The 25,062-nt window shown below is 40.0% G+C and overlaps 2 protein-coding genes across 2 annotated transcripts in view; one reads left to right on the forward strand and one right to left on the reverse strand.

The window, feature by feature from the left end:
• Positions 1 to 16,226, reverse strand: part of FSTL1 (follistatin like 1) — a 30,635-nt gene extending 14,409 nt beyond the window's left edge. The window contains 6 exon segments of the mRNA XM_070741782.1: positions 636 to 765; positions 2,677 to 2,781; positions 15,881 to 15,943; positions 16,054 to 16,164; positions 16,166 to 16,186; positions 16,188 to 16,226. Coding sequence (XP_070597883.1) covers positions 636 to 765; positions 2,677 to 2,781; positions 15,881 to 15,943; positions 16,054 to 16,164; positions 16,166 to 16,186; positions 16,188 to 16,226 — 469 coding nt within the window.
• Positions 1 to 25,062, forward strand: part of CFAP91 (cilia and flagella associated protein 91) — a 514,242-nt gene that overhangs the window by 276,995 nt on the left and 212,185 nt on the right. The gene's annotated exons all lie outside the window — the stretch shown is intronic.

A 25,062-nucleotide genomic window follows, 5' to 3' on the forward strand; every position in this document is an offset into this window, starting at 1 on the left:
ATTATTCAGTGTTAAATTTATTGAGGTGTCAAGAAAATTGTTTCCCATTCTTTTGTGTTAGTTTTCAAATGTTAAATGTCATCTACTTTTTGTTTTTAGCTTTTGTGGATTTTTTACATTAAAAAAACCTTTTTATCATTTGAATAACATAGGACATCAACAGTTAATTAAAAAACCTTTTACATTAATCAATTTAAAGTTATTTGCTTTAAATAAAATGTTTCCTTGCATGACGAGATCTTTTTCAAAAAAGCATTTAGTCCCATAGAAATATCATTTTACAATAGCAAATGCACTTTAACAAAATAGCAAATGCACTTTAACAAAAGACTAAAATAGCTTAGATGGTCCAAATGGAACCCAAAGGACCCTGTGCCCAAAGTTTAATCAATTTATTTTATTTACATTCTTGTTGAGGATCTTGCTCAGTCCTTGCTGACTGAATCTTCAAATCTGAAACCCCATATTATAGTTTGCTTTCTATGTGCAGCCTCTTTTTTCCCCACAAGACCTTCCTCAGCAGAAGTTTGAAACCAATTAATTTTAATTGCCTGACAAGGTGTAAGACTTGTTGTCCAGGCCTCATAGAATTCAGGTCGCCTTAATGAAGCCCAAGGTGCAGGTTTATTGCTTACCTTTACAATGGCCATCATAGTCCACCTGGATCTTGGAACCAGTGAGGCAAGCATCACGGTGCAGCTCACAATGGTTCAGGTATGTCTTACCATTGCTGCCACATACTGGCCTCTTGTGGGTTTTACATTTCTATAAAAGAAAAAGGCAGGAAAGGGGGATCAAAGGACTTTATGAAGAAAGGTCTGGGTTTAATTTTGAAAATTGAGTCTTTGCAGAATAACTTGATCAATCCACTTTTTTAGCATTAGATTCTAATTTGGCAATTTTGTTATCTCGAATGATGTGGAGTGACTAGATCAATGATGGGAAACCTTTTTTTCCTCGGGTACCAAAAAGCATGTGTGTGTGCTATTGTACATGCGCGAGTGCCACACCCATAATTTATTGCTTGGGGAGGGCGAAAAAAGCTTCCCCCACTCCCCGGAGGCTCTCTGGAGGCTGGAAATGGCCTGTTTCTCAATTTCTGGTAGGCCAGTAGGCTTGTGTTTCACCCTCCCCAAGCTCCAAAGGCTTCCCTGGAGCCGGGGAAGGTAAAAACGCCATCCCCCCAGAGCCTCTCTGGAAGCCAAAACACCCTCCCAGAATCTCTGTGCAAGCCAAAAATCAGCCGGCTGGCATACACATGTATGTTGGGGCTGAGCTAGGACAACGGCTCATGTGCCATCATATGTGGCTCTGCGTACCACCTGTGGCACCCATGCCATAGGTTCACCATCACTGGACTAGATTATAAATGACATAGAAAGGTCATGAAGGTATTATTAAATTGATTTTGCCTGGATTCAGATTAATTTAAGCATAAAATACTTTTCTTGGCTTAACTGTTGTTTTATGAATTTGCCCAATGGATTATCGTATCTCATTGAAGAACATTCTAAATATTTCGCATGCTTCAGAGCATTTTGATCAAACACCACAAGATTACTAAATGCAGCCAATTTTTCATTTAATATAAGCAGGATTGGTTGCATATCTTTTATAGATTGCAACCAATTGATTGCATATTTTTATATAATACTGCAATTTGAAGGTTTGCACACATAATTTGACTTAAAATTCCCTCAAAACAAAAATCATTGGATCTACTTTAATACATCTGTTTCTTTTATTATGCAGTGGCATGTTTACAGTTACAACTAAATTCTGCTATTAAAATAATAATTTTTAAATTAAGCTGAGTTGTTTTTTAGTAACTAATTGCATGAATTTATAATATAAATTATTTATTCCTGAAACAATTTTAATCAAGGCAAGTATATAAACACAGCATATACACTGCAGCCTTCCAATCTGGTATATGTATGGAAACAATACGATTGTTCCATGCTATGCTCTAATGAAAACCATATTTGAGCATGAAAATTACTTAACTATGTCCTCTTACTTTTTGGCAGGAAATTTTTGACTTAATTAAGAATATTATTTTTTTTTTTTACTTGGTTTTATAGAATGATTCTATTTATGGAAAAGGAGGTTCTTGGTTAATCTACACCCCCCCCCCCAATCAGATGTTGGAAATTATAGTTCAGCAAATTTGGAAGCCAATACAGTCCTAATCCTGCTTTAAAGTGTGTTTAAGCATTTCATGGCAAAGATCTAACTTTGAACCATGCAATTCTTCAGGCTGATTAAAGTTGATAGGAGTCAAGTCCAGACCAATAGAAAACATTAGGTCATCTACGGCTGTCAAAGTAACAGTGACTATTGATTACAATGACATAAATGCTTAGACATGGTTAGAAAATTGTTGGAAGTCCTTGGTGGTAGTGCTCTGAGTTTAGTTGTTTGCTTATAAATGTTTTGTTACAGAAATACGTGACATCATTATTCAAATGACTATGGGTTTGATCTGTTTACATGCAATAGCTTGCTGTGCCTCTTTTGAATGGTATGTAAATCTAGTTTATCTCTGTATGTCTACATGGCTAAAAGAGTTTGCAGGACTATATGACTTACAACTGCCACAAGCAAAAAACCACCACAACAAATTATTCACAGAATAATTAACAACAAAAATCCTGTTAATAGTTTATATCATACCTCAATGCACAAGCAGGTTGGCTCACTCTTTTCTGTTACAGCACATTCCCGGCCAGCTCCACAAAAAACATTGGCACAGATTTTAGATTTGCTAACTGGCTCTTCCTATAAGATGTTAAAACAAAATACATTGTTGAAAGAACATAATTCAGAAAACAAATGTACTTTTCAGATAGACTTTCAAACCCCAAAACCTTTAACCTCAGATTGTCTACAGTTTATCTGTCCTCTTTTCTAAGAGGTTTGTAAGGGGTGTACAAACGCCTTTGTACAAAGCGTACAAGGTGTACAAGCGCACCATTGTGCCTACCATCCTTGTCCTGCTGTCCTATTGTCTTATTTTATTATTTCCCACTTATGTTATGCTTATACAAACGACAATCCTATACTTGTTCAAATAGATAGATGGATTGATGGATGGATGGATAGGTAGGTAGATAGGTAATTGCTTGTAATAATTTGGTGCTTTTTTCACATGATGTTTTCTTTACAGCATATAAACTAGGTGTAGCAAATATATTCAAACCATACTAAATGGTTTTACTAAATTTAAAAATGAGCTGAAGTAGTGCAGCAGGTAAAGTGCTGTACTGCAGGCCACTGATGCTGACTGTAGATCTGTAGGTCAGCGGTTCAGATCTCATCACCAGCTCATGGTTGACTCAGCCTTCCAATCCTTCTGAGTTGGGTAGAATGAGGACCCAGATTGTGGGGGCAATATTCTGGCTCTGTTAAAAAGTGCTATTGCTAACATGTTGTAAGCCGCCCTGAGTCTAAGCATAAAAATCAAATAAATAAATAAGTAAGTAAGAAAGCAAGCTGGCACAGATGAAAATATTTCTCCTTCTGTATTCAAGCAAGATCAGAGTAGGGATGTCCCTTCAGGGCTTAAAAACTTTAACCAAGGGTTTTTCTGCCTGGTTGCTGTGGGTGGCCATGGCCATGGTGGGTATGGCCTAGTTGGCCTCCTGAACCAGTGTTGGGGGGGGCTTTTTGCCCTCCCCAGATTCTGGAAGCTTTCCTTGGGCTCTGGAGGCCAGAAAAAGGTCTGTTTCCAGCCTTCCCAAACTTCTAGTAGGCCGGTTTTTTGCCCTCCTCGAGCCTCTCTGCGCACCATGCACTTACCTGCATCCCAAACAGGCCACATGGGGACTCCTGGGAAGGAAAGGGTGGGAGTGGCCAGCCAGGAATGAGATTTGGGGGTTTGATTTTTGTTGTATTGTATTATTTGTTGTTGTAAACTGCCCTGAGTCTCCTTGGGATTGGGTGGCATAGAAGTCAAATTCATTAAATTAAATTAAAATAATTCTCCAAACTGCACAGAATCTTAAGTATTGGTTCTCCTGAACCCCTGCGAACCCCCAGCAGCCCACCCCTGGACTTGTCTTTAAAGCTGAAGTTTGCAAAAAAAAAATATACAGAGAGTGGTGTTGGTATAAGTAAGTTTGACTTAAAATTATTTTTATTTTTTGTCTTGCTCTTGCTTATTATTTCATGCTTTCGGTAATGCTACCTACTTCAAAATTAAATAGCATCATAGATATGCATAAATGTGTGTATCCAAGCAATTGCACTCAAACAAATACAAGTGATAGATGCCTATGATTTTGTGGTTTTCCACTGATTGCCCTCTCCCATGGTTAGTCAAGAATGGAAACTGTCTGATTGTTTTCCACACCCATCTGGCCAATTAACTTAAGCAATCTACAAAGTTTCAGCACTGAAATGTTCACTTTTCTTAAATATTTTTCTGCATGTCTCATATGCTTCCATTCCTTTCTACAAATCAACCAAACACAGCTGCAAAACTCACCCCTTGGGAGGAAAGAGACCATGCCCATTCAATCAGAGCAAGTCTCCAGGAGGTTAGGCAATTTGGACATACCAGAATTATAAGGTCAGAGTGGTTGAAATCATTTTAAAAGCAGCAAGAGCCTCCCTAAGTTTCTGGCTATCAAGAAAAAAAGTCTTCCAATTTTGTCAGAACATTAGAATGCCTTTAATAATACTGCAAGTGTGTACAAGACAACTAGCAGACATTTTTATGTGTGTTTCAGTTGCAACTAAACTTTTCAGTGATGGAACAGAAATGTAATGGAGATGTGTGCCATAAAATAGAAAAAGGCATCCTCTATAGTTGCCGATATAACAGAAGGATGCCTGAGATAACAGCCAACTTGTCCCACTGGACCTCTGAAAATGTGTGCAATTTTACAGTTCAGTTGCATATTTCTGCTTTCAAATTTCAAAATTTCTACTCTTCCAAACATAAATTACAATACAGGTTTTGTTCATCAAGGGTAAGGGGGGGGAGGTTCAGGAGAGCCAGCATAATACATTTCTTTTCTTTATTCCAATACTGAAAAGTCTGACTATGAATACTGTATGGGTTTTTCACAAAGCTCTTCACATAGCACTATCAGTTCTTGATATAATTATACAGTTCTTAAAACAATCCACAAGTTAATTGCATTACAAACCTTCTGGGGGAAGATTCCTCTACAGCTCAGTTGATGCAAAATGGCACCGAAAAATTCTTTGCTATTGCAGGAAGAGACTTAATTCCTGCAATAAAGTATTTTGCTAATAAAGGCATCAAGCCTGTGCTAAACCTGTATGCTTTAGCTCTTTTTTTCTTTTATATGAAGCTCTTTTCATCTTGAACATATTTACAGCTTTATCAGCTAGACTTGCATCAAACTGCTTGGCTTCATCTTGGTGTGGCCCTTTCCAAAATAACATTTTTCTCCTCCCCCCCCCAACACACAATCTTCCTTTTTTTCCCAGGCAAAACCTATCCACTATCTTCAATCAGTCCTGTTAACTGGCCCTTTTTTGGGTTTTTTCCCCCTTCTTGTCCTCTTTGGTTAGCTGTTTCCACTGGACACATTCTATTTTACGAACCTGGTGCCCACAGCTTAAGATTATTCTAGGTGCAGTCTGACAGGTGCAAAACAGATACTGTATGGATGATTAATAAATATTGGTTATTCTACTATTGAGAATATAACTCAAGAGTTGTTAAAACTTACAATTTTATCTGGTGTATTATTATTGAATTCAGTGCTGGCATCAACAGGATTATTAACATAACTGTGAATCAATGTTGCATGTCAAAGCAAGCGTATGTTCTCCTTTGCTATAGCCCTAGTATTATCTACCACATTTTTTTAAAAAATGTGGGTTTTTAAAGAATAATTATTAGATAAAAGAAACATTATACAACACTAGAAGGAGAAATCTATACTCTGTTTGGTTTATAATAATGGATCACTGATGATAGTAACTAAATTTCTGGTACTAAAGTTGCTTTTTTCAAGGAGGGAAAGAGAGATTTCTGAGCTATATGGTCGGATTATTCTTTTACTGTAATGCAAAGTGCTCACAATTTTTGTTCATCAATGATGCTCTTTTCAGTCTGTTCCTCACAGCCCTGACAGTAAAAGCAGTTTGGTCTAAGAATCCTACAATATTATGGATATTAACTAGTATTTTTCCAGTTTTCTGTCAAAATCTACCTACCATCTGACACCCAAATACAATAAGGCTACTCAGTGAATTTTATCTTTGCTGTCTACCAGAAGATTTTGAATAAACAGCTCAGATGAACTAATTAAAAGCTATTTGCTGGCTTGCAAAAGAAATTAGAGGCATTTCTTTTTACAATTTCTTTTTACTTCTGCAACCAGTTAAACAGTCCAAATTTCTTAATTTGCTATACATACAACAAGAATTAATAAAACACAGTGTTAGGCGAAACACTGTTCTACAAAGGAACTCGGAACGGCATTAAGGAATCCCAATAGATATAAACATAAGTCAGATCTGAGTGTTCAATGGAGTACTGGAATAGTAACTTCTTATACATGCAATCTACTGAGGTCCTGTACCAGCTTTCACTGGTACAAAGAATAGAAATGACAACACAGTGAAGGCATGGTGAACACAGAGCCCAGTTTGGGACCATTCTTAACCAGACATATTGTGCAATCTCATGTTTTTTGCTTTTATTGTTAGGTTCGGCTTGCTGAGTAAGCCTACACTTTTGGTTTGTAAAGTAAGGTTTATAGTATAGTATAATTGTGGGTTCTTCATAAAGCCACTGAAGGTTTGGTAGAGTGAATAGTGTTAACACCTCAAATAGTGTTATGAAAATTAAAGGACCATCACTGAAGTTAGGAGGAAGACACACAAGCAAGGCACTCTAGGCAGGAAGGAATGAAGCGAAAACCTTAAAATGAGATTTCTCGATGTATTCTACTTAAAATTCACAAAAGCACCATAACTAGCACTTATTTATGCTTGCAGCATGAGGAAATAGTTACCACAGTGGTAAACTTCTCTGTGTTCATAAATTTTAACAGTCTACAGAAAGAGAATCCCCACGACCAACAACAATTCCCACTATATGCAAGCACCCACTATAGCTGGTTTGTCCAAAGGTTTTTTGCAGTTATTCATCAGGACAAAGGATAATAAAATGGATTTCATATGGAAAAAGAGTTAGATCAGTAACTAACTAAAGAAGAAACATAAACATGTTTCCATCAACAATTCAGATAGTTTTCCTGAGGATTCTGCATCAAGGACCATTTTTTTCATAAATGATTCAGGATTAGGGGAGAGTAATTAAGTGACTACCGGTATCTGCAGAAAAATTATGCAGCAAATTATTCAGAGTTATGAAAACCAAAGCAGTTTCTGATGAGTCTAACAGAGTACAGTATCTCCAAATTAAAAGAAATGGATCATAAGTGGTTTAATAATGTATCATCCCACAACTAATAATGAGAGAGGCAGAATATTAGATTTTTCTTATCTGTTTCTCAACATTCCTAGAAAGGTTAGGGCTGAATTTTGAAGATAAATGAGTACATTTAAATGAACATATAAGATGTTATCAGCAAAAGAATGCAAACAATTATAATATAGAAACACAAAAATGAACACTACCCAGTTGCCAATTACCCTTTCTCCTTTTGAAGATAAGAGCAATTTTTGTCCTTCTCCAGGCATTATGTGAACCAGTTTGCAGCAGTGGCTAAGGCATCAGGCATCAAACAATGTAAAATAATTTCCCAGATATCCTCAACATACCAAGCAAGATGAGACCATATCTGCATCCATATTGGTTCACCATGATCAAGCTCTGATTTGGTGCATTTGGGCCAATGAGGGGCCGCACTTACCTCCATTTACTGGGACGCCTCCGGGTGGGCGGCGGGCATGGGAAGGCGGGCAACAGTCGTGGGCATGCGGGTGCAGGGGGGGGGGTCAGGCGTATGCACCCAGGGTGAGAATTGCTTCCTGCACACGTACAGGAAGTGAAATATTGCGCAAGGATCCGCACGACCACGAGATTTCAGCAATTTTGCTTCTGCACATGTGTGGAAGCCAAAAATCAGTGAAAATCACCAAAATCTCACCATCACGTGCATGTGCACATGAGATTTTGCTTCCTGTGCTTGTGCAGGAAGCAAAACTTGCACCAGGTGCAAGCACCCGACTGCCAGTCAGCTGGAGCTGCACATGCAGATCCATTTCCACTCCTGGAATGGTGTTGCCCCCACCCGTCCTGGGATCTGCCCATCCCTGATTTGGGTCTATGTAACTCTGTTTGTCTTGTCAGTTCGTAAATCATTTTTTCCACTCCTGTGTCCTCCAAATAACCTGGAATATATAGTCTTTAATTTATACCTAAACTAAGAATTGGCACCCATCTTATAAAATACATCATAAAAGTTTTCACCATAATGGTTTGAAAAATGCAGCTTAAAACATATATGTACATATTGACATACTGTACATACCATATTTTTCAGAGTATAGGACACACACACACACCCTAAAACACACTGAAAATTTGGGTGTGTCTTATACTCAAATGTAGCTTTTTCAAAGCTTTTTCCCCAGCCCTAATGAGGTGCTAACTATCTTCCCCGACTCTTCCCAGCTTGCAGGCTTGTTTTCATTGCTACTCCCTCCAAAAAAGGTTTTTTCAGGTCTAAAGAGGTGCTAACAATCTTCCCTGCTTGCAGGATTTTTTCATTCCTACTCCCTCCAAAAAAGTTTTTTCCAACCCTAAGTCTTTGCAGACTTGTTTTCATTGCTACATCCTCCAAAGATTTTTTTTCAGCCCTAACCAGGGGATAAAATAATGTGCTGAAGCTGACCAGACTAAGGACGCTAGCCAGATGAATACCTGGTAGGTAGATTTTCCCCCTAATTTCCTCCCCCAAAACTTAAGGTGCATCTTATATTCAGGTAAGTCTTTTACTCCGAAAAATACCATACTTACCAATAATCCTATTTCCTTTGAAGGTATATAATATTGTGCTAAGTACAAAAAAATGATAACAATAGAGAGCCAGTTTGGTGTAGTGGTTAAGGTGATGGGCTAGAAATCAGGAGACTGTGAAGTCTAGTCCATCCTTAGGCATGAAAGCCAGCTCGCAGGGTTTTGTTATGTGGAAAATAAAAGGAAGGAGGAGGAGGAGGTACATTTGAGCTATTTACACAGTAATAAAGGCAGAATAAAAATCTAATAATGAAAATGATGAAAGGAAAAAGATAAAAAAATGAAAAGAAAATTTAACTAAATCTGGTTTATACAAATTGCCAATAATTATACATCTTTCATATTTTTTATGTTGCAAACCATTCTTGTTTCATAAAATTATTTATAGATTACATTTTATTTTTTATCATTTTTAAAGATCTCCCTAACCACCCAATCCTGATATTTCCTCTCCACCAATTCTTAACATTTCTCTGTCCATTTTCCCACATTCAACCAAGATATTTGCTCTAGTTTTTCACTGTTTGCATTATGTCCACTGTATTCTTTCTGTCCAAGATAAATATGTTGGCTTTTAATTTTCTATTGTATTACATAATTGCCTTCATTTGGACACAGCATTATTTATATATAAAATACCATACATGTTCACATTCATACATGTTCCTTATACCATACAGTGGTACCTCGAGATACGAGTTTAATTCGTTCCGGACCTGGGCTCTTAAGTCGAGCAGCTCTTATCTCGAACGACTTTTCCCCATAGGAATTAATGTAAATAATTTTAATTGGTTCCAGCCCTCAAAAAACTCACAAAGTTAGTCTAAATTATGCAGAAAGACATGTTTTTAATGAAGAAATGTACATGTACATATAAATGAATAATGAAGTTTCTTTCACTTAACTTGTAAACTTTCTCAAACTTTTAAATTTACATATGTTCAACTTCTCTGCCACCCAATCCTGTAGGACAGAGGTCCCCAACCCTTTTTGCACCAGGGACCGGCTTTAAGCGATCAAGAGAGGAATGGGTGAATGAATGGACGGAGGGTGGGAAGGAAGGAAGGAAAGAGGGAAGGGACAGGAACAGAGGAAGGAAGCAAGGAAACTTATGAAAGGGGAGAGTAAGAGAGGAATGAGTGAAGGGAGGGAGGGAGGGAAGAAGGTGGGAAGGAGAAAGAAAGGAAGAAATAGAGGAAGGGAAGGTAAAAGAGAAAGAAAAAGAGCAAGCAAGCAAGCAAGCAAGCAAGAAAGAAAGAAAGAAAGAAAGAAAGGGGGAAGGGACAGGAACAGAGGAAGGAAGCAAGGAAACTTATGAAAGGGGAGAGTAAGAGAGGAATGAGTGAAGGGAGGGAGGGAGGGAAGAAGGTGGGAAGGAGAAAGAAAAGAAGAAATAGAGGAATGGAAGGTAAAAGAGAGAAAGAAAGAAAGCAAGAAAGAAAGAAAGAAAGGGGGAAGGGACATGAACAGAGGAAGGAAGCAAGGAAACTTATGAAAGGGGAGAGTAAGAGAGGAATGAGTGAAGGGAGGGAGGGAAGAAGGTGGGAAGGAGAAAGAAAAGAAGAAATAGAGGAAGGGAAGGTAAAAGAGAGAAAGAAAAAGAGCAAGAAAGAAAGAAAGAAAGAAAGAAAGAAAGGGGGAAGGGACAGGAACAGAGGAAGGAAGCAAGGAAACTTATGAAAGGGGAGAGTAAGAGAGGAATGAGTGAAGGGAGGGAGGGAGGGAAGAAGGTGGGAAGGAGAAAGAAAAGAAGAAATAGAAGGGAAGGTAAAAGAGAGAAAGAAAAAGAGCAAGAAAGAAAGCTGCAAGCACCCCCCCGAGCCCCCCAGGCCGGCTGCGACCTTTTAAAACGCGCGCCGCTTCGCAGCTGTCTCCTGAAGCCGAACGCGGAAGTTAGCGTTTGGCTTCAGGAGACAGCTCCTTGGCGCTTGTATCTCGAATTTGGGCTTGTAAGTAGAACAAAAATATCTCTCCCCTCCCAGCTCTTATCTCGAGTTGCTCTTAAGTAGAGCAGCTCTTATGTCGGGGTTCCACTGTATTCATAAATATATTAAACAACAATGGGACATCAGACATTACTGTCTTATTCCCAGCTCATTCTTAGAAAGGGAAACATATTTTAAATGTTTCATATTTTTTAACTAGTGAAACTGTGGGGTTTGTAACAGTTTTCACTAAATTTCAACCTACTTCCGGGCTAATCTTCCTTACATAAATCCATCTTTCATTCATTCTATTGGGATTAAATTGAATTTGCTTTTCTTGAGAATCGCCATTTATTGAATCATAACATGAAACTATTACCAACCTATATTCTCTTCTTTCATACACATCAGAACAATCTAGATGACACCAAGGCATATTTTCTGATACATTTTACCTCTTTCATTCATAATAAATCTGCAATTTCATATGTATTCTTCAGTTAATTACTTCAATTCATTTCCATTATATCCTTCTGCTTTCTCTTAGTTTTACAAACACATCACATACTGTTTTTCTTTTTTTCATTTTATTATATTCTTTACTATATCCTCCTTTTTTATTTCAAGTCACATATATTATTATTATAATTATCTTTTACCAAATTTTTATATGATGGAACTATTATAGCTGATATAAAATAAGCTATAATAAAACAACTACTCTGGATTGCCAATTGATGAGGCCATGAAATACACTATTGTCCACCATAACTTACCATGGCTTTGGTTAACCAGGGCTTTTACATACAAAAAGAGCTTTTATTGTATGTAATACTTTTAGTAAAATAAAGAGTATACGTACTCTATTTTCAACCTTAGTTGCTCCCAAGCCACATGGAGCCTTCTCCGTTAATAGCAAGGAACAGTATTGGTCAGCTTGTACATATTTATTCCAGCATGCTAAAATCCAAACATTCCCCCAAGCCTGCTGCTGCTATTACATGCAAGCTAGGACTGCTAATCAGATACCATGTTGCATGCTAATGCTGTATCACTTATATCTAACACCATCCAGGAGGTACAGATTTCCCTGAATGCCAGTTCCTTCCACTTATTGTGCATTTCTTCAAAAGTCATTATTTGGGCTTCCATGCCTTCAGAAAATAAAGTAGTCTAGAACCTGAAGTTCATAGGACTTTCATTGGATTTGAAATTTCTTGTTGCAGAGGTTTGCTCTGTAATCTTTTAGCTAAATATGTTGGTATGAAATCATTGCATAAGGTTGGGCTCTCTAATAACAGGGGCAGGGGATATAAATGTGACCTTTCTATGCACTATTAGTTTAACAACAAAACTTACAGAAACTTGTATTTCTGTTGTATAAAATTATGGTCAGTAATATTATATGTATTTAAAAGAAAGTTGCTGAACCTTTAACAGGCCTGTTAAGTATTTTTTAGAAAAGAAAACTAGTAGTTGGTATAGGTAAGCTGCTCACAAAAAAGAAGTAGTAATACAAAAATAAGCAAATGGTGCTAGAAGGTGCTAGAGACCATTCTAGAAGGCTAGAAGGGATGTTTATTGGAATTTATTGGAATGTCTTATATAATTTGACGTTTCATGGCTGTTCTTCTTTGGCAGCCATTTTGTTAATGGACAGCACCCCTGTTTCTGCCCAGTCTTTGTGCACAAGTGTCTTATTTTCAGAATTCCAAATATATGCACTGGCTAGATACTAGATAAAATACTTATGGATCCTGTAAGAAAGTCCAAAAACATTATTTGAAATACGTGATATTGCTGGCCAGTGCTGGCTAGATGAAGTGATGCTGCTATTCGCACTCAACTTTCTACTTTTACTGCCTTCTAAACATGTTATATCCTGATTATTGCAGAACTATCACTGTTCTGGCTTGTCGCCATCACTGCTCCTTTGCTCCCTCTCACTGGGGCACAATAGCATCCATATTACTTGCTTTGAGAAATCTTCAGAATAACAGCCAATCGGATGCCATGATTAGGGGTCAATTTAGGATTGAGGAGATCTAGGTTCAAATCCAATCCACCCTCAGCTAGGGGAACTCACTGGATGACCCTAAGCTAAGGATCACATATCTTACATGGTATTTGTTGTAGGGATAGAAAAAAAGGGAGAATCCCAGCTAAGTAGTCTTCGGAGAATGTGATACCTCTCAGAATGAGGTAAACTTGCTTAAAACCATGATATTCACAGTGAGAAAAAGTTGATCAGATAAACCAGACAAAATTCCTTGCAAATGTAACTTTTGATCAAAATCAAATATAAGAGTTCTGCAGTTAATATAAAAAGGAAAAGAAAATTGTGTAAAGAGCAGCTTGGAACTCACCAGAGATTTTTATAATGGATATTTTGATCCTTTGCCTGAAACAGCTTGAATTTTGTTTGTTTAAAACATTTTCTATGGCAATATTTAAGTGCTTAGTCAATGACCTCAATTTTAGGGAAGCTTTAATTCTGGGAATTCGAGCACTATTTATGATCCCTATTTCCAAAAGTAATATATTAATATGCATACAATAAAAAGTGGAGCAGAAATCCATAGGTTTTCAATAAGTTTAGGCATCTTTATAAGGCCTTCCAGACATTATTCCAATCATTATAATTTATCTACTTAATTTCTTAAAGTTAATAAGATATTCCTTCTGCAAACCTAGGATAATCAGTTTTGTTTCCAGACAAGAATGAATCATTTGCTGAGAACATACAGTAACAAATGTTTTTCTTTCATGTTTTTTATCTGGTTGCACTCCTCCCAGAGGGCTTTTCTTTGCATCTCTTCAACATGTAGACTTCTTCACTTTAACAGACTGGGGGGACGGGGGACCCCTTCCCCAGAATAAATTATATTAAATTGATTCTTCTAATTCAGTCAGGACTCACATAGTTGATTAAAATGATATGGACCATCTAGATATACAGTGGTACCTCTACTTAAGAACTTAAGTCGTTCCATGACCAGGTTCTTAAGTAGAAAAGTTTGTAAGTAGAAGCAATTTTTCCCATAGGAATCAATGTAAACGCAAATAATGTGTGCAAACCCATTAGGAAAGAAATAAAAGCTCGGAATTTGGGTGGGAGGAGGAGGAGGAAGAAGAGGAGGAGGACAGTTGCTGCAGAAGGAAGAAGGTGAGGTGTGGGGGGAAATTTAAAAATCCAAAACTTTAAGGCTTAAAAAAAAGAGGGACCCTGAGGCGGTGAGGAGGAGTACATGCCTCCCATACACTGCACCAGAGACAGAAACCCAGGGGGAATTGCAGGAAACTGGCCAGGCCTTCGTGCCACTCTCAAATTTCCTGGGAAATGTTTCCAAGCTCGGGTTCTTAGGTAGAAAATGGTTCTTAAGAAGAGGCAAAAAATCTTGAACACCCGGTTCTTATCTAGAAAAGTTCTTAAGTAGAGGCGTTCTTAGGTAAAGGTACCACTATATAGATACAGATGGCCGGTAGTCAATTATTTCACATTAATTTTAAACTAGCATGCACAAAATTTAATAAGTGTTCAACAGCCACTTCTTTTGCTTTTTAAAACATTTGAGTCAGAAGATGGAAGGCTAAACCAGCTTTGTCTGTATTTTAGGGCAATATTTAGCAGATCATCTACAGAATGTTCATCAAGCATGTAAAAGGAGAGAAATACTATATATGCTGGCCATTATTTAATTCTAATTAATTCTATGTATGTATACATATGGGGGAAGGGAGAGAAAGAGACACAGAAGGAGACAGAGAGATCTGCCAATGCAGTACTCAGGTATCAGTCATAGAACTCCACAGGCAGAAGCTTGATCTTATTGAGAAATTTGACTTAAATTGACTGAATCTCCTAAAGCAATATTGTGAGCTTTTAAAATGCCCTGAATACGGCGGTGCTATATCTGTTTCCCATTCTTAATTCTCACCCCTTTTTTGTATTTTAATTTCACCTATTTAAATATCTGCCCCTACAGTCTTCTTGAAAGATGGTTTAAGGCATTGCTCCAATTAAAACCAAAACGGTTTCGTGCATTTGTCTGAAACGTTAACGACAGTTCATAACAATGCCTTTGTGAATTGCTTTATGACTTTTCTACCATTTGCTCTATATTCATGGACTAATAGCAAGGTTTAAAATTTAGATGGCGGCGAGGAGGCTGGGAAGCATGCACATTTAGGAGCATCACAGGATCACATTCTCAAAAGTATGTTAAGGATAGGGCAAAAAGTAATTTAATTTATATTTATACATAATGAATTACATGCACTTCCCTATGCAACTATTTCCCCTCTTCTGTCATAATTAAACATCATTATTTGGTGGTATATTCTGGAAGGGCTAAAGAGCCCAGATATAGTTCTAGGACTTCAACATGTCTCCTGGGACTTTTCCTTGGGACTTTCCAAACTCTGCAACTGTAGGCAGAAAAATATGGGCTCAAAGCACTCAAAGACCACAGCACTCTTGCAGGCTTCCCATAGTAGTTAAGAAATGCCACAGAGTCCACCTTGCCTTTGTGTGAAATGTGAAGTTTCCTTCTTGAAGGGAGGGAAACTTCTCTCTCTCTCTTTCTTTCTCTCTCTCTCTCTCTCACACGCACGCACGCACGCACACACACACACAAAGCCCTCACTGGGTACAACATATTTTCTGTTACAACAAAGCAAAACTTTTTGCTCCACGGAAAAAATGGCAAAACTAGCTCTTTCTCTTTCACTGAAGTGCAGAACCTCTATTTTTCCAATAAGCCCCTTTTGTTTCCTCGGTTGAGGGGAGGACGACTCCTCCGCCTCCCAGAGCTGGCAAGAGCAGAGGCTCTGGCCTGAAGCAGGCCGTGCTTAGGAATTCGCCCCGGAGTCTCTCCCGCCTTTCTTCCCCATCCCAGTCCCGACGCCGAATCCCGGGAGGCATCTTTCCCCCTCACAGCGGCTGCGCCGATAAGCGCCGATCGGAGGACGCATCTCCTACCGAAGTCCCGAGCCCCAGGGCGATCCCCGTCCCGACGAAGAAGATGAAGAGGTGGCTGCACAGCTGCAAGCGAGAAAGAGAGAGAGAGGGAAGAGCTTAGAGAATTCCGCTGAGCCCCCCCCCCACCTCAGGGCCAGCAGGCCCCGTCTCCCCGCCGGCCGAGCCCCCCTCACCATCTTGCTTGTTCCGCTTGCGGGACTCGCCTCGTCTGCGTCTGGGAAATGAATCCGAGGGTCGACTCGCGAGTTCTCGGGATGGAAGCGCGGCGCGGCCAGCAGCTCCACCCCAGTCGCTCCGGCAGCTTTTTTGGCTCGCTTTCCTTCCTTCCCTCTAGCCCGCCCACCATGCATCACAGACCGACAGGGCGGAGGAGGGTCGTCTGTGAAGTTGGCGGAACGCGCGGCTCCCCCGGCGAGGCCAAGCGGGCCGCGGAGACCGATGCAAGCAGGAAAGGAAAAACTGGTTCCATTTCAATCCAATATGAGCTTCCAGCAAAACTCGGAATAAAGTACGCGTCCGTTCGCTCATTCATTCGATTCGATTCGATTTGTAACTGCCCTGCTTCACACCAGTAAAACAGAACGAACACTGTACAGTACTGTATTCCAAACGCCTGCCCTGAAAAACAGTACCAACTTATTTGGGACAAGAATGGTTACTCTGGAACACCATCAGTCTAGCTTGTAACTTTTTTTTTCTTTTTTTCTTTTTCTTTTTTGCAGCTGCTGCACACTGCTGGCTCGCTCATATGTAAGTGATTGCCCGCTAGGATTCCAAGATTCTCCTCACAGTTGCTTTTACTGATTTGATGTCCGGCCCTTATAATAGTGACCTTCAAAGGAGCCTGATGTCAAGAAGCCCGATTTTGCAGCACTTCGTTCTAGCTGCTACAAAATGCTTGACATTTAGGTTCCCTTGAAGGTAACTCGGAAGCTACGGGTGGTCTGTAATGCAGCAGTCCAACTGCTGGTAGGAGTTGTATTGAATCAATCGTATTGATTGCCAATAGGCTGCTGCATCAGGCTTTTCAAAGGCTTCATTTGAACCTTTAAAGTCCTTCACAGTTTTGTCTCTGTATACTAATAGAGTGTATATGCTGTATATTTTCCTGACCAAAGTGATCCAGTCCTGTGCTTCCCAAGAGGGGCTGCTTTGAGTCGCCAGACCATGTGAAGATAGGAGGTGGAGTGCTGAAATCACACTATTAAGATATCAGTCCTACGTTGTGGAGCACTTTGGCCACTGTGATGGTACCTTTTTGTATTACCAAAATCTAATTAAGCCAAGAAATATACAGTATGTCACTCTTCTAGAAATTAGCATCATCCTTGATGTCAGGATTGGGTACGTGGGGTGGTATTGGTCCATTGTGGTAGTTTATTTGAAAGTAGGTTCATATATCATTATACGCACAGTATTCAAACTGTTTGATTACACTATGTAACAAAAATTTTGTTCCCAGCTTTTAAATGTTATATTCCAATTGCTTATGTCTAAAACAAATTAAAAATCGCTTACATTCATCATAAACTTCGCTTTTGTTACCACGGCAATGAAAATTATGCATTTTTACTATAGAAACAGACGATTTTGCATCTTCTCATTTATACAGTCAGACTAAAAACACTATATGCATTGCAAATTTACACAGATTACCAAAAACTGTTCAGAAGTGTGTGGTTTTCCGAGATTTATGACTATACTGCAAATCAGTTTCACGAATCAATCCCCAAATATAGTCGCCCATCATGTTTTCGTTATATTGTCCTTGGTAACGGCATTCAAAGTTCATAAGGTCCTGGTGAAAGCGCTTGCCTTGCTCCTCTGAATAAGCTCCCATGTTCTCTTTGAACTTATCAAGATGAGTATCATGATATGGATTTTGAGTGACATCCTGCAGCCCATTGCAGCATAGTTCTTTATCAGAGTCTGAAACAGTTGTACATAGTTTTCATCTTCCTCTGATCTGTGACTTGGACGCTTTCATCTAATAAGTTCCATTGCTTGAGCCTTGATGTCAGAAGCTCAGCATTGGACTTGGTGAGACCAGATCATTGAGGTCTTTTTGGTTAGAGTATTATGGCTTCTACTCCTCATCTGCATATGAAGAGAAATCGTGATCTTCAACGTCTTCCATGGTGTCTGACCTGCTGCTTCCTTTTGAAGGTGGTGTAGCTCTGTCTGGAGGTGTTGGTACAGGAAGTTCAGGGCAGTGTGGTACTGGGGCAATAGGATACGTCAGGATACGTTACAGGCGGTGCATTTTTGCCAGTGCGACATTTGGAAGGGTCCACCATGCAGAAGTAGCAATTTGTTGAGTGATTTTTATTTATTATTAGAGTTGAACATGAGCCATTGCCCTAGCTGAGCTCCAGCACATATGTGCGTGCCTGCCAGCTGATTTTTGGCTTGTGCAGAGGCTTTGGGAGGGCGTTTTCAGCCTCTGGAGGGCCTCCGAGAGGGGAGGGGAAGCCCTTTTCACCCTCCCCAGTTCTAGGGAAGCCTCTAGAGGGTTTCACCCATCCTTTTGGAAATGGTGAAAAATGGGCCTACAGGGGGAGCAGAGAAGGGGTTGTTTGTGGAGCAGCCTGGGGGGATTATGCATACATATACAGGGGGCACATGTGGGTGCATTGAACTATGGGTGTGGGCATACACACACAAAATTTAGCATCCAAGGAAAAAAAGGTTCACCATCACTGTCCTAGAGAATAGGTGAAAAACAAAAGTGTGAAACCCTCTGAACATGGGGTAAGTGCCAATGCTTCATGCTTACTCCATGGTGATAAGACAGATGGGACATTCTTCCTTCCATTACTGCATCAATGGGCTGTCATCCAGTGGCCTTACTTAGGGTGGAACCCAGTTATACAAACTTCTCCCTGGCCCTCCCAATTAGTTAGGACAGCATTTTGCAAGTATTCAGATTTGCTTGACTCTTGACTCGATAGGGCAATCCCAGGTTATCTGGGATTCTTTTTAACCTGTTGTCTCCAAGGAAGTGGATAGGGTGCTCTGTAAGATTTCCTCTGCCGCTTGCTTTATCATGCAGCTGAGGGGGAGGAGTATTTCCTGGCTCTGGGATGGGTTATTGCTGAAAAACCTTGAATTTTTTCTTTTTAAAAACCCACTGAAATTTGTGATATATGAGAGGAGTATATAGCAGTAAATAAATAAACCTGAGAACCCATAAAACATTACAGTTTCTGCTTTCTGAATTATATGCTTTACTAATCCTAGCTGAAAATCCTGGAAAGTAATAATAAATATACTGTATTTGGAAAAAAGATACCATTAGGCCTAATGAGAAAATAAAGAAAAATATATTTACAAGAGAATACACTGTCTTTAGTACAGATTTATTGGATGGCTGACACAAGCAATCATGACTAAGAAGGGAACAGCAATGTTAGAAAACAATGTTGTTGGTGTTTTATTACCAGATTTGAATGGTTCATTTCCAAACCACATGAATTCAGCAGCTAATTCCCTGCTTAGAAAAGGGTGGAGAAGTAATTCTCCTAGGAACTGTGACTATGATATCAGCTTATTATAATGCAACTCACTCCCCATTTTTATAAATCGTGTTCACTAGGGGATGGGTAGTACTGTTAATTTCATATGCTGATTTGAGCCAATTCTGTCATTAACTCTTAAGGGTTCCTTCATGCCTCTTCCTAAGCTTGTCTTTTTTGCTCAGGTTAAAATGCCTTACTACTGTAATTCATATTCAATTTAAAACAGAATGTACTGTGTTTTCTACTAGTGCATTGAAAAGAAAGTACATCATGAAATGCATCATATATTTTGCATCCAAGCTATAAAAATATTATCAATCAATATTATAATCAATATTATAGCAATAGCTAGCACTTACACTTACCGCTTTTACAGAGTTAGCATATTGCTCCCAACAATTTGGGTCCTCATTTTACTGACCTTGGAAGGATAAAAGGTTAAGTCAACCTTGAGCCTGGTGAGATTTGAACTGCCAAATTGCAAGCAGCCCACAGCCAGCAGAAGTAGCCTGCAGTACTGCACTCTAACCACTGCACCACCATGGCTCATAATTCTGGCTTTTCATTCAAGTTGGGATTTTGTTTGGACTTAGTCTTTCAAGTCAACAGTGGGTTTAGGAAGAATACATCTAGAGAACATCTAGAGATCAACAGAACAATCCTCTCCAGATACTTCATAGAGATGCCCCTGGTGGAATTACATAGATTCATATAGTATATATATATTGTAATCCTTCGCTAAAACCAATATATAATAATTGCAGTATGTAGTTAGAAATCAATAGAAGAGAATATTCATAGCTCAGGGTTGAACTAAGAGAGTCCTTTGTTCTCTCTGAAATTGGCTGTTTTCTTGCGGAAGTTTTGTTATCAAACTAGGTAACATAATCAGTGCTAATTTGGTAATGGAATGTCTGCAAAAAAACACCAAGCTCGAAGAGTGCCAAGGATCCTGCAGCACTTAGAAATCCAAGACATTAATTATTTATTATTGTTATCTATATTAATTTTAAATAAGACTGTACAAAATAACCTGAAACTTCCAAATATAAATGAACCCGGTAAACGCACAGAGATGCAGGGAACCATTTAGAAACTGAGCTCTTCTCAGCACAGAAATTCAAGTTAAAGAGTCTCCACATTATCTCTATCATAGTCATTACAATATTAATTATTTTACCCCATTTTGTATCCTCTGCAAATCTGATACATTCTTTTCACTTTCCTTTCTTGATGATGATGCGTATCAGAAACCTTGATACAGTATTTCACTCCAACTACAAATTTCAGTTTTCATTCTTGCTTATCTACCTTATCATCCATCCAACTAGTAGTTTGCCAATTACATTATATGGTGCCTTACCAAACATTTGCCAAAGCTAAGCTTTCACAATCTATGAATAGAAGGAAGGAAGGAAGGAAGGAAGGAAGGAAGGAAGGAAGGAAGGAAATCAGTCTCCTAAACTTTTTTAAAGTCATGTTCCCTTCCACCAAACTATTCCATTATTTTCATGCTTCCAGACTAATTGCTTTATTGTTTTAAATGTGGGCTCACTTCTGCCAATGTTCATTAGTGTACTTGAGAATTTTACTTTGAATGGGTCCAAAGACGGGCTACAAAATGGTGGAAGGTCTTAAGCATAAAACTTACCAGGGAAGACTTAATGAACTCAATCTGTATAGTCTGGAGGACAGAAGGGAAAGCGGGGATATGATCGAAACATTTAAATATGTTAAAGGGTTAAATAAGGTTCAGGAGGGAAGTGTTTTTAATAGGAAAGTGAACACAAGAACAAGGGGACACAATCTGAGATTAGCTGGGGGAAAGATCAGAAGCAATGTGAGAAAATATTATTTCACTGAAAGAGTAGTAGATCCTTGGAACAAACATCCATCAGACGTGGTTGGTAAATCCACAGTAACTGAATTTAAACATGCTTGGGATAAACATGTATAAAATACAGGAAATAGTATAAGGGCAGACTAGATGGACATGAGGTCTTTTTCTGCCATCAATCTTCTATGTTTTTATGTTTCTATTCTTTTGCTGCCACCAGATTTTGTACAAAATTATTAATATTTTATAAAATGGGAAACTAAACAGTATATATAGACACAGTGATAATTGAGACTGGAGAAGTTAGAAGCTTTAAAATCAGTGCGATGATATTATACGTTGGCAGGACTAACCTGAGTGGTCAGAATTCACTAAAATAATTTAGCTTAAGGGATTTCCTCAAAACTCTACTCTTTCAAATGAAATTACTCTTTGCTTTTGGTATCTACTATAATCAGTAGTAAAGTTAAATTAAAGCTGAGTAAGAACCACCCAAGAACTAATGGGTGGAAGCTCTACAATGAGAGAACTCCCAACTTTAACCAAGGAAGAGGTTGGACTACATGACTTCCAAGCTGCCTTCCAGCCCTATAATTCTATGATCTAACAGTAGAAAGGAATTTGCCTGTAAATAAATGAGTTCACAAGTAAATAATACCATATTTTATATAAATTCAATGTCAGGATTCCAAGTAACCAATGTCAGGTAACCAAGTAAGGCTCAGAGGCAGGCATTTCCTCAAAGTTCTATTTTATTAGAGATGTCATATTGACGCATCTGGGAAAACCTGAATCAGAAATCTCCTGCACCCACATGTACATCACATGGTCCAATCAGGTCACCATCCTAACTGGAATTGTTTCCCAGTCTTGCCTCTCCAGGTGCAGGCTGAACATTCTTGACTCCCAGAGAAAGAATGTTGCTATGGCTATACGTCTCAACCTGTCACCATCCAACCCCCCTCCCAATTCCCAAAGCATGCCCATCCACCAGGTGTGGCAGTCCTAAAGAGCCAAAGAAAAAGATGGCTTCCAGGACTGACAGGCCGTCTCCCTCAACCAATGAGCATGTCCTAAAACAAGATGAATGTAAGAGGTTAGTCCAGGCAGCCCCTAACCACCTAATTAAACCAAGTGTTAAATGAAAAAAGTCATATGTACTACATCTAAATAATTAGAGTATTACCTGAAGAGATCTCTGTAAGCGATTCTAAAAACTCCCATTCCTTACTGAATAAAACTAGGAGTCAAATTATTTATCGCTTTATTAATTTGAATAGATGGGAGGGACAAGCAGGTCCAGGCTAAGTGTTCTGTGGAATCAATAAGGGTATAGTAATTCCTGCTTGTATTGCACAATGGGCACAATGAAGTCTTTCTACCATTGTAGGAGTCTCTAAAGTAAGTCTGTGATAAGGATGGGCTTGATCTACTGTATCTATAATAGCGGGCTAACTTTATAAAGTGATGTTTGAGGAATATAATTTTCCAAAAGTCCATCTTGTTGTATCCTGGAATGGCTACCTTGTAACGCTGTAAATAGTTTGTTCCTCTTTTCCAGCGCTGTCTGAGCCCAAGCAGGAAGTCGCTCCTGATTGGCTCAGACGCGGCCGGCTCTCGCTTTGGCGGGAACCGCAAAAGTATAAAAGAAGCGGTTTCTCCCTGCAGAGCCAGTCGGTACTCGCTGAATTGTCACTTTACCTTGCTGAGCTGTCACTTGTTCTCTGAGCTGAATAAAAGTACCGATTGCTCAAAACCCTGTCTCTGGGTCTACTTCACTGGCGACGAACGAACGGAAGAACTTCGCGTGCATCATGGACAAAATCCAGATCGGCCAGGCTCCAGAACTCTTCGATTCCGAGAAAATGACATGGGACGAGTACATGGCCACCTTCGAGATATTCCTCGAGGCGGCGGGAATGCAGGACGCCGGAGCCGATCGCAGACGGGCTATTTTTCTCAACTACTGCGGCGCAGAGATCCGTAGACTTGCCCAAACTCTCACCGAACCAGAACAAGCAAGAGCCACAGCGTGGGACGTCCTTCAACAGAAACTAGCGAGCCATTTTAAACCAACCAGACCAGCCATGGTTTACCGGCATCAATTTCACATGATGGCTCAGAGAGAAACCGAGTCAATCAGCCAATTCACAACGCGGCTTCGAACGGTACTTGCTCAATGCAAGTTTCAAGACCCAGAAGCCCGCCTTACCGACGCCTTGGTTTTCGGCATGAAGAGCAACTCGGTGAGAAACAAACTCCTCACCGAAGAAGAGCCGACGCTACAAACCGTAATTAAATTAGCACAGACCGCGGAAGCAGCCGACGCAGCGGCAAGAGAATTAAAGGAGCACGGAAGGCGAGAAATCATTGCCAAAATCAACGCCGAGTCTCCCAGCGCCGAGGGAACAGACGACCTCAGCCAGCCGACTAGAAACGGGGACAACTGCCTCCTCCTGCAAGACCAGCCGAGACATCCTAGAGCTACTCACCCAGCCCCCTGCGCGGGCTGCCGGGGAAATCACCAGCGCCATCGATGCCCCTTCCGAGACGCTACTTGCCACCGTTGCAACCGGAGAGGCCACATCGCCATCGCATGCAGAGCAACGGCACCAGAAGAAACGTTTGCCACACAACAATACCAGCGACCTCAAAACCAACCCCCCCAATCGCGAGAAAGGAGACCGTTCCGCAGCTCGGGTCAAAGGAACTACTCAAGCGCTAACCGCGACTACAATAGAGGTAACTCTAAATTTTCCGTGAATAACACGGCAACCAAAAAGGGGGCTAAAATTGTTATCTCATTGTTACTAAATAACCAGCCTTGCTCAATGGAGCTGGATACGGGCTCGAGATATACCATCATGCCCTGGGAAAAATTTAAACTATACATGCCTAATGTGTCTAAGGCTGACTTAACTCAAACCTCATTGGTGATCAGAGACTTCCAAGGGGGGGTAATCTCGGTCCTGGGAACAGCAAATGTACCTATTGCCTTTAAGAATGTGAAATGTACCCTTCCCATGCTTATTGTGACGGGGGCCAAACACTCCCTGCTGGGTCTAGCGTGGATGGAACCGTTGGGGATCGAAATTTCGGGTGTGTGTAATGTAAACTGTGATAATATGCCTAACTTTGTGAAAGAGTTCCCTGAAGTGTTCAGCCCCACCTTGGGATTGTATAAGGGACCCCCTATATCTTTCTCTATCGACCCCAAGGTCCCACCGGTCAGACTGAAACCTCGCAGGGTTCCCCTTCCGCTTCTCCCCAAGCTGGACATGCAGCTGGACAAACTCATTAGTCAAGGTATTTTGGTCCCTGTGGAACAGGGGCCATGGGAAACTCCCATAGTGACACCATTGAAGCCAGATGGCTCTTTAAGAGTTTGCGCTGATTACAAATCAACCTTGAATAAGGCACTCCAACACCACCCCTACCCCATCCCGGTCGTGCAACAACTCTTACACTCCCTGGGGGAGGGGAAAAGGTTCGCAAAGATCGACCTGGCCCAGGCTTACCAGCAGCTTCCGGTCGATGAACAAACAGCAAACGCCCAAACGATTGTAACACACAGGGGGGCTTTCAAATGCACGAGGTTACAGTTTGGGGTAAGCATAGCCCCAGGAATATTCCAGAGCATCATGGAACGCCTATTGTCAGGGGTAAATGGGGCAATTCCATATTTTGATGACATCTTAATTGCAGGGGAAAACCAGGGACAAGTGAACAAAAGAATAAGGGAAGTACTTAAGAGGCTACAGGACAAAGGGTTACGAATCAAGCCTGATAAATGTGTCTGGGGAACTGACAGTGTTGAATTCCTTGGG

Source organism: Erythrolamprus reginae, chromosome 2 (genome assembly GCF_031021105.1).
Source record: "Erythrolamprus reginae isolate rEryReg1 chromosome 2, rEryReg1.hap1, whole genome shotgun sequence".
NCBI classification, from domain to species: domain Eukaryota; kingdom Metazoa; phylum Chordata; class Lepidosauria; order Squamata; family Dipsadidae; genus Erythrolamprus; species Erythrolamprus reginae.